The 9,789-nt window shown below is 36.5% G+C and overlaps 1 protein-coding gene across 1 annotated transcript; it reads left to right on the top strand.

Annotated features, from left to right (window-relative positions):
* Positions 1–231: 231 nt before the first annotated feature.
* On the top strand, positions 232–9,638 carry LOC128987133 (reticulon-4-interacting protein 1 homolog, mitochondrial-like). Its single transcript, XM_054407852.1, has 7 exons — positions 232–827; positions 2,249–2,472; positions 4,149–4,346; positions 4,964–5,076; positions 5,290–5,391; positions 7,770–7,956; positions 9,395–9,638. The coding sequence occupies exons 1-7, from the start codon at positions 542–544 to the stop codon at positions 9,497–9,499; spliced, it is 1,215 nt and encodes a 404-aa protein (XP_054263827.1). The 5' UTR covers positions 232–541; the 3' UTR covers positions 9,500–9,638.
* Positions 9,639–9,789: the final 151 nt, after the last annotated feature.

The following is a 9,789-nucleotide window of genomic DNA, read 5'->3' as shown; positions in this document are numbered from 1 at the left end:
TATACGCTGTGCCACATTTTCCAGATTATAAGCTGTAGAACAAATTCCCGATTATAATCTATGCCATTATAAGGTATGAGACTCCACGGTGTGTTTTCAGGTGTTAATTGTTTCTGTTTTATCTCTTTGTAAGACAACAAAAACAGCTGAGAGCTGATGTAAGTTTGTTTTCTTGTCGTCTGTAGAGTTTGTTTTGTTTTGTTGTCTGTCCTGTGTCAGTGTCTGTCGAAAGTTATGTGATTGTTTAGTTGAACACCTTGTTTTACACCCTACACTTGATCATACAATTGTTTCATAATAAACATCAGCAATACCGGCAATTGAATAGTTTCTTTGTCAAATGAGTGTTATTTGTACGGGCTTCAAATAGTAAATTTTCCGAATATCAAAATATACTTAACGTTGAGATGCATTGTCTATATTTTATAACAGTTTTTTAGTAACTTATTAAGTAACTTTTTAACTTACCAAGCCAAAATCTAGACCTAGCCTACTAGACCTTTATCGTTTTGACTTAATATTAACGAAGACTACCACAACAATGTCAGTATTGATCAGGCTCTTTTTAAGAAATAATCAAAAGCTTGGGACAGTCAATAAAAAAATATTTTACAAAAACTATTCAGCAGTATCAGATGTTGCTGAGAAACTTGTGTTTGAAGGAGAGGAACCACATAAAATGGCAGCATGGGAAATTCATTCGTATGGAGGTCTAGAAGAACTTCAACTTTCAAGATCAGTAAGAATTCCCGCATTAATGAGCCCAAATGATGTTTTAGTCAAAGTATCAGCAGCTTCAGTCAATCCTATTGATGTAGCAATGATGGGTAAGTATTCAATTTACTGTTTATGCTACTCGAGAGGCTCTCATTGTTAATTAAGTTATGGAAAAATATCCCCTAAGGCCATTTTTGGATCTCTGGCTAAGATGAAAAGCCTAATTCTAACTTAGCTTAAGTTATGTCCAAATTAAGTTTTCCCAATCATTTGTAAGGGGTGAGTGCCACCGTGTCTTGCTCCGAGACGCACCATTGTCGTAGCCTGAGTGCCGAGCGTCTCGTAGCGAGACGGTCAAGATTGCGCGAGAAATGCCGGTCTCTTGCAGCGAGACGCTCAGAAAATAGCTTCATACAGAATCACATTTCAAAAAAGCTGGCTGAAAATCACACTAAATGCGAGAGAAGGGGTTTGGCAACAACTATTTTGCCTGGCAAACCTCAAATAAAATTGTTTCACCCGCTTGAGGCACTTAAAGGGTTAACTTAAATCACAAACTCTCTTATCATTCACTAAACTTAGCTTAGTTAGCGTAAAATTGAATAGGCCTATGTCATCCGTCAATCTTCAATAAGGCCACGTTGCCGTTGTATCTGGTCAAAATTGATCGCCATTGAAACATTAGCTTTCTCTATGTCTACCTTCTATAACTTAGAGCCCCACTAATCTGACCTCGGCTAGTCCGACTCCTTGCTTAATCCAACTGTGCCATCCCTTAGTGACATCTGTGACAATGTTATCATGGTATTATTGTGGCTGTTTGCCTCATGTGGAGATCATCAATGTCTCCTACAACTGTGGCAAATCGAAATCTTATTTATCCCCCGCGATCATTGAAACATTTATCATCATTGTCCGCAATCATGTAAAAATCCTAGGCAAAATATCATGGTCTGTTTGCATCATGTGGAGATCATCAATGTCTCCCACAATCGTGGCCAAATCTTGCGATCGCAGCAAAACTCCTGGATATCTCCTGCGGTAAAGGAAACATCATCGTCGTCTCCTGCGATCTGCGATCGTTGCAAAATATACCTATAACATCTCCCGTTGTCACGGACACAATGTCATTGTCTTCTGCACAATCAATAAATGTCAGTTAAGCAATTAACTTGGCCACTTAATATGCTTCTCAACGACCTTTTCATTGTTCCGACCATGATTTCTGGTCACGTCGGTAACAGATTAGTGGGGTTGTACTGTACCATATTGAAAATTATTAGGCTATTGGTCGTCGATTGAGATTAATAATTCAACTTTCTAACAAGTCGATGTTAAGTCTCAAGATCTGGGTTGGACTAATTTCTCACAAAAACCCACAAACTGCTAATGACAGGAAAAAATACTGAAGGGCAAATGAATTTGAGATTTCTTGACTTTTTTGCCCCGGCAATTCAAGATAGGTACCGTACTCAACATGTCAATCCATAAATTAATATTAGTAACCTAACATAAGGAATCATTTCACCAGGCAGTTACGGGCATGTACTTCTCAATACAATACGCCAGGTGGAGAAATGCAGTGCCAATGAGATGGAGTTTCCACTCATCCTCGGAAGGGACTTTGCTGGTGAAGTGGTGGCCAAAGGCAACAGTGTCAGTAGTGAGCTGATGGTAGGAGACAGCGTGTTCGGAGTGTCTCCGCCCCACAAACCTGGCTGTCATGCTCAGTATGTCATTGTGCACAAGGATTGGGTGAGTGCTAGTGCCTAAGTGTTTAGCGAGGTGTCGTCCAGTAATCAAGCTACCAGGTCATGAATTGTGGTTATTTATAGGCATGCATTGTGGATACTCTCTGGTGTGGATTAACATCCACACTAGTGAGTACTACAACTATCCGCTGTACTATCCTGGTAATTAGACCAATTCGTTAATTACAGGGGAAAATTTGGTTCGGATTCCACTATAAACTGTTGGTCCCTTAGTTGCCATTGGCTCTATGAGCTGTGTCTAAGGAACATGTCGGCCTTAGTAACTAACAAGACTACAAGATTGTGCCACTCATCTCCATTCATACTTGGCTTAAAACCTTTGTATTGTCACCATTTCAAATTCAAATTAAAGTATAAGTATTATGAGGATTTAGTCGGTGGAATCATTTATAAATTTTAGGTCCGGTTGAACTTAATCCTATCCACAAACAATACCAAACCAAAGTACTCATTCAATTCAGCCCAAACATTAAAAGTAGCATTTGTCATAAGCCTACCATCAGTTATGAAATGGTGACTAATTTAAACAGTTTCATCAGTTAACAAACAACTTTTGATGCAAATTGTGGTTTACATAATTCATGCTAACAATTACTTATTCTGATAACCCTTACTTGATTGTTATCTTCTGAAGACATTGTTTGAAGACAATAAATTTGGCTTTTAGTTGTGACTAACTAGTTGTTATGCTCACTCAACTACCATACTGGTTACACACACATTAGCTTTTTCTGTCAGAAGACAAACCGACTTTACAAGTATAAAATATGTAGATAACTTTATGAGAGAGTAAATGAGTTTATCTCTAAGTCTTAACTTCAAATATAGCAACTATTTTTGATAACACACCATAATGAATTTTAACATTGGTAAGTTATTTTAGTTAAAGTTTGAACCAAGTAATCAACATTGCTAATACAAATCAATGTAAATAAAACTGTGGTAATGTTCATTACTGTTCACATTCTATTTTCCCTAAACTTGTGACACTTTGATAGCACGTCAGTGGCTCCCGCTATTTAAACTATGTTAATTCTCATTCTAATTAAAATCAGAATGGAATATGTATAGGTTTAGTTATATTCATAGTCAAAGGTACTAGCCTAACAATACACAGAAATTAAAACTATTAATACCTCTGGAAAAGTTGGTAACCAACAAAGTAAAATTAAGTTTTTAATTTTTAGCAAGCCAAAAAAGCCCTCAAATGGGCTGAATAAAGCATTTTATTGGATGAGTTTGTTAGTTAAAAGTTTTTATCACTCTAAAAATCTAAATAATTCACTAGATTCAAGAAAAGGTTGTATTTCCATGAAAAAATATGTTTTCCAAGTTGATTACATGAATGAGTTTTATTTCCAATCAATACTTTAACACGTTGCCTACCAGCTGTCTCACTCCTCTGTGTGAGGACTCTTGTGTGACCTTAGTGAATGTGAAACAGTGAGACACACTTGAATGCATGTTTTTATCCGAATACAAATTCAGAGTAAAGCTGTGTTTATATGAGGCCAGTTGATGGGTTGTAACTTGAAATACACGGCACGTAACCTGCCCTGCCTACAGGCCTGTTGTGAACGCGTAAGAGTAGAATGGAATGTGTTGATCTGAGTAATATTACTGAAGAAGATCAGCTGTTTCTTAAGCCTAATTTTGCAGGTCCATCGCAAGCCAGAGAAGTTGAAGGACTCGGAGGCCAGTTGTCTGTTGTACGCCGGCCTCACTGCATGGTCAGCTCTAAAGATCACTGGCGAGTTGATGGTCTTGTCGCCCCAGGGACGGTCCGTGTTGGTACTAGGAGCGTCAGGAGGAGTGGGGTCATTGGCGGTGCAGATGCTCAATGCTTGGGGTGCACAGGTAATGTTATGACTATGAAATTCGGCATGAGTGTGTAAATGTTTCGGCCTGTATCTCGTAAATTCTAACGAGATTGGAAACCACAGCAAGATTAGGTTTATTTCTCGCCAACAATCGCTTGCCATCTTTACTGGTCGTATGCCTTTATCTACTTGTCCTCATGCTTTCCCACCATTTATTTTTTAGGCCTTCGAGGTGGTCTTCTCCCGTTGGCTATTACTTGTAAAAAAAACACACTTTATTACAACAAATAACAACAATTTGTTACATAAATTTAAGTAGTTATTGAAATAATTGTTTTTTAAATTGGAAATAAACCTATCAGCAAATCCAGGTATTTGTTGACATAAGAACAAATCTGACATGTCCATGGAAATATTTTAATAACAATCCAATTAGACAAATGTAATTTTGCCTGGTTTGTAGGTTTGCTATGGCGGGGGTAATTTCATTTTCAGATGTTAAATGTAAATTTTAACTTGCAAGTCCCAGTGAGTGTATAAGTTGATAGTAATGGCAAAAAACAGAATAAACTTTTTCCCGCCATGTGAGAATTACATTGCTAATAACCAGCCTATGGTAAATATTTGTATTTGATGGCATCTGTTATATTTCAGGTTGTAGCCACATGCAGTACAGATGCAGTTCCATTAGTACAATCTCTGGGAGCTCAACATGTGATTGACTACACAAATCCATCGGCTCTTGATGCCATCAAGGCAGCGGGCAAGTAAGCGATGCTTTCAAAGTATTCAATGTATTATAGGTTAAAGAATGAAAATTATAGCCCATCTGGTGTAAATAGTAAAATTTTGATTACGTTTCTTTTTTGTCACCTTAAAATTTTTAAGGTTTTTAACCTAAATTGCAAGATTACAAAACTAAACTAAACCAAGACCTTCATAACATTAAACTCTTTGTTGATCCAAAATACCTGTTTCAGATTTGATGTTATCCTCGATGCTGCTGGGCTGCCAGAAGACGAATTTCCAAAGTATCTGCCATTATTGAAGGAATGGAGGCTTGCAAAATACATCACCCTGAGGTTTGTTTTCTTCATAGTAGGCCTATTCTTTTTCCTGTTTTAGGACGATAGGCTCTAGTCCGGGATTTTTTCAGTTTCTTGACATTACGGTACGTCAGGGTAGAACTACACAGATTGTGGCTTGATCAGCACTTAGATAAAATCCTTTGGTGGACGTCAAGATTTGAATCTGGGACCTCAGGACCAGAGTCCCGTGTTTTACCAATAAACCAGCCTGCTTCCCCTTCATAGTAGTATTAATCTTGATGCATAAATTGTACTGTCAGCATCCATCTTTGCATAAGGTAGGCTTAGTGACTAGGGGTACCACAAGTGACATTTAAAATAAGCCTACTTTACTCTTATCGATATATGAACCCACTTGTCCTTGATTGGGCTTGGAAAAAATGATCCTACCTAAAGAACCAGTTGATCTTCGGAACATAGCTATCACCTCTTCTTTTAAAAAAATCCATGTCCGATTGTCACCAAAAATCTGCATCCTGATTGTTCAAACTCGCATACATGTAATAGCTATTAGCTGATGTTGAGTTAAACAACTCACATGTTAAGTGTGGTTGTGCGATGGCCGGACGTGGCCGCTGGCTAATGCGCTGCATGGTTGAGTGGGCGAAAAAGAAAACGTTTAAATTTGGTTTCATCCAAATGAGAGCCATATTGTAGCATGTATTGTGTTCCATTCGTTGTAGGATGTAGTTTTACAAGAACCCAACAAATAGGAGCACTAAACAAAACTGCTAGCAGGCCCTCAGTATTGCCATATGAAGGGAAAAAAAGGGCTGAAAAACCCGGATACGCCATGAAAAAATACCGAAAAAAGATGTCAAGCACAATTTTGAGGTTAGGTTATTTCCAAAATGCTACACTACAGTAATTATTGTTACTCTATTTAATTCACTAAGACATAACCCTAAGACTACTAAATTTGGAACAGTCCCCACCACCGATGAAATTGTCGGATCTGAAAACAAACTATACCGAGTTGAAGTAAAAAACTGGCACAGCAAGCAGGAAGCGAAACGATGTTCCCCATGTGAGGCTGAGCTCACACTGGATCAATACTTTAGAGTTAGGAATGCTCTGTAGTCTAACGTAGTCCGCCGTGCACGCCAGTCTCGCACTATGTTAATGTTAATGTGGAGGTGGGAGGTATTGTAGGCCGCACTCAATGTGTTAATAACTAACAACACTGTGACCTTAGTGTCCATAGTAAACTAAAACTAAATTATTAATGTCAATGATAAAGCTTTTCCACAGATTGGGCCTGTCATCTATAATAATATGGACCTTTCCCTTTAATAAAGCATGAAAAATGCCAAAGGCGTAAATACGCCTATGTCTGTACAAAAAATAACAACGAATTTTCTACAATATAACCTCGATAACAAGACTCACGATAACTAAACTAGTGTCATTTTCAAATCCCCATTTGTTTTACCCCTGATCACATGTGAACCTTGATATGAGTCTTCTCTTGAGGTTTTACTATCAAAATTCAACAATGCTTTTATTGTGACATACTTGAATAACCTAATTCTTAAAAATATTCTAATTTTTAGCAAATCTATTTTGAGCTCAACTGAGGACAAATGTATGACTTTTCCATTCATTTTTATTTATTTTTTACAATAATTTCATTATTTGCTGTGGTGTTTACGGACCTATTAATTGACAAATAAACAAAACCTTTTATTTATTTGTTTTTCAATAAACTTAAATCTGTTCCCCAACCCCTGGATTTGGCAAAGTAATTCATTTAAAAACCTGACAATGTGTTCATTTTAAAAAATTACACCAACCTATTTATCAATAATTATACTAATATTATAAATGTGAAAGTTTGTGTGTTTGTTTATTTGTTTGAAATTCAATAACGCATTAACTACTGGTCGGATTGTGTTAAAATTTGGTATGATGATAGCTCACATTCCCGATTAACATGTAGACATATTCTTACCTCAAAAATCCTTTCGGGCTCCGCCCCAACGGCTCTAGAGTTTCCCATGTTAACCTTATGAGTATTCATAAAAGGAATTAAATCATTTTGCCAGCTGTTTCAATTTCAACTACACAATCTGTTTCTATGATATTCAATACCATTAAAAGATTATATGGTTTACCAACAGGGTGCAGCACCATTTTCAATAAACTTAAATCTGTTTAAGTTAGTTCTTTATACATATATGACAACAGCTAATTTGAACCAAGCAGCAACAAAAACTTGAGTGTGAGAACTTTACTAAGCATGAGTATTTAACTACAATAAGCATTGTATACCAACTCCGTACGAAGGACGGGTACTCAGCTAGTTATAGTATAATTATTTGTATATGTTAATATTATATTATAATTATACTGTTTGTCATCTCTGCACACAGATCACCTCTCCTGCGTAACACAGACCAGCTGGGTCTGGTGGGAGGAATGCTGCGTAACGCAGCTGATCTGGTGGTTCCTAACCTAACCACTGGAGCACTGCTGCGGGGGACATCACTGCGCTGGGGATACTTTGCTCCGATCAATGCTGGCGTCCGAGAAATATCACGATTGGCCGAAAGCGGACAGGTTAGTTTGCTGGAGTAGGCTACAATGTGTTAAAAAAAATACCATGCAAGTGCATTTTTTCATTTTTATGGATAAACACCAATGCAAAACAAAAATTAAAATTTATATAAACTTAAAACCATTTATTGTTTACTTAACACTCCAAAATGTGACATTAACAATCTGATGTGTTGCACATTTTATGTATCTTATCTAAAACCCAATGAATAATAAAATAGAGTGGGTGAAATGTGAATATTAAGACAATGACAATCTTGCACTATTTTTTCCTACAATTTAAGAATCAAAGTTAAAAGTTATACAATTGTAAATATTTTTTCCTACAGTCACCTGACAAAGTTGGCTTCCTTGTACTGTTTATAGTACAGAAAGCTGCTAATTGCTGCATATTTATACTTTGCCGTACGGTTTATACTTTGCCGTACGGTTTATACTTTGCCGCACATCAGGATTCCAACGAAACAACACAAAACAGCGTGGTTCTATTATGCACGTAATCCGTGTACGCTTGGAAATAGGTTGGCAACACTTTAAAAATAATAATACTATGAGCAGCTGATTGACTATTATAACTACGATTTAACCTGTCATTTCGTGTTTATAGTTTCGGTATTTCTGAACTTTCTGGACTTTTCTTTTAAACGTTTTTAAAATATTCCTACGATCTTAACAAACAAGAAAATACCTTTAAAGCATTTTTTTTCAGGCGCGGAAACCACTTCAAATTACAAAAACATACGGAACTATATTCTCAAAACGCGGAGCATATTTCTTGCCGAGGTAAAATAACGGAGTGATACGGACCGCGGGTACTACTTTCTCTAGGGCACCATTTGTGTTGCCAGCTGAACCTAAAAACGTGTTGTATAGTGTTTGAAAGACTAATTATTTATATGCTTTATAATGACTGTAGGAAAAATATAATGTGTAACACGAGTGAAAAAGGCCTTTGCTGCACTCGAGATCATTCCGCACTCGCCTGCGGCTCGTGCGTAAACATTGCTCTCGTGTGCAGCAAAGTGCCACTTTCACCACTAGTTACACAAATAACTATATTTGCATCTATTTTACATTTGATCTCTCATTTTGGCCGTTAAAGTACACAACATTTAAAGCACTATATCATTTGCTTATTTTAAATATCTTGAATTCAATTTTAAACAATACTATTTCTCCTTTAAGTATTGTGTTTCAATTTATTATTTGCTCATTCACCATACAAGATTTCATTGCTTTCTAGACTCAAGTTTTGCTATTCTCATTAGCTAGTTGAGTCATTCTCATTGAGTATTTTATGCTCCAAACATTGTATTGAAACAATTGAGACACTGATATATTATATGTAGTATTTTTACTTCTTTCAACAAACTGTCATGCTCACTTTTGAAATTTACTCTCATATCTTTTGTAGTCAAATAAATCTACTGTTGGTTTTCAGCTTATGCCAATAATCGACACGACAATGAACATTTTAGAACTTCCTGCAGCCTATGATCGAGTCAGCAAAGGACACTTACGAGGAAAAGTTGTTGTTACTGTTTAATAACTTTGATACATGTATTGTACAAAGCTGATGTGAATAATATAATATTAGAATCTGTCAGATGTAGACAATGTGAATAGTTTATCTTTTGAGTGCTTCTGTTTTAAGAAGGTTATGTTATAGTTCGTAAAAGAGTATACCGTAGGCCTAATAAAAAAGATGGAGATGTTGATTCTTGATTTTGTAAGACTCCTAGAATCCTTTGAAATGTTACACAAGTTAACAAACAGATTTTTTTGTGAAACAAATCTTTAACGGTGCAACCATTCAGCATTGTTAAAAAAAATTCC

This window comes from Macrosteles quadrilineatus, unplaced genomic scaffold (genome assembly GCF_028750875.1).
Source record: "Macrosteles quadrilineatus isolate MER2022 unplaced genomic scaffold, UCM_ALF_1.0 Scaffold_2__2_contigs__length_208266976, whole genome shotgun sequence".
NCBI lineage: Eukaryota > Metazoa > Arthropoda > Insecta > Hemiptera > Cicadellidae > Macrosteles > Macrosteles quadrilineatus.
Note: the sequence above shows the minus strand (reverse complement) of the source record. Positions and strands in the feature narration are given on the sequence as shown.

Excerpts from the sequence above, each read along its gene's own strand:
- LOC128987133 (XM_054407852.1), top strand. The coding sequence starts at position 542 with ATGTCAGTATTGATCAGGCTCTTTTTAAGAAATAATCAAAAGCTTGGG. Across the intron at positions 2,473-4,148 it reads TCATTGTGCACAAGGATTGG|GTCCATCGCAAGCCAGAGAA; the intron begins GTGAGTGCTAGT and ends CTAATTTTGCAG. Across the intron at positions 5,077-5,289 it reads GCCATCAAGGCAGCGGGCAA|ATTTGATGTTATCCTCGATG; the intron begins GTAAGCGATGCT and ends TACCTGTTTCAG.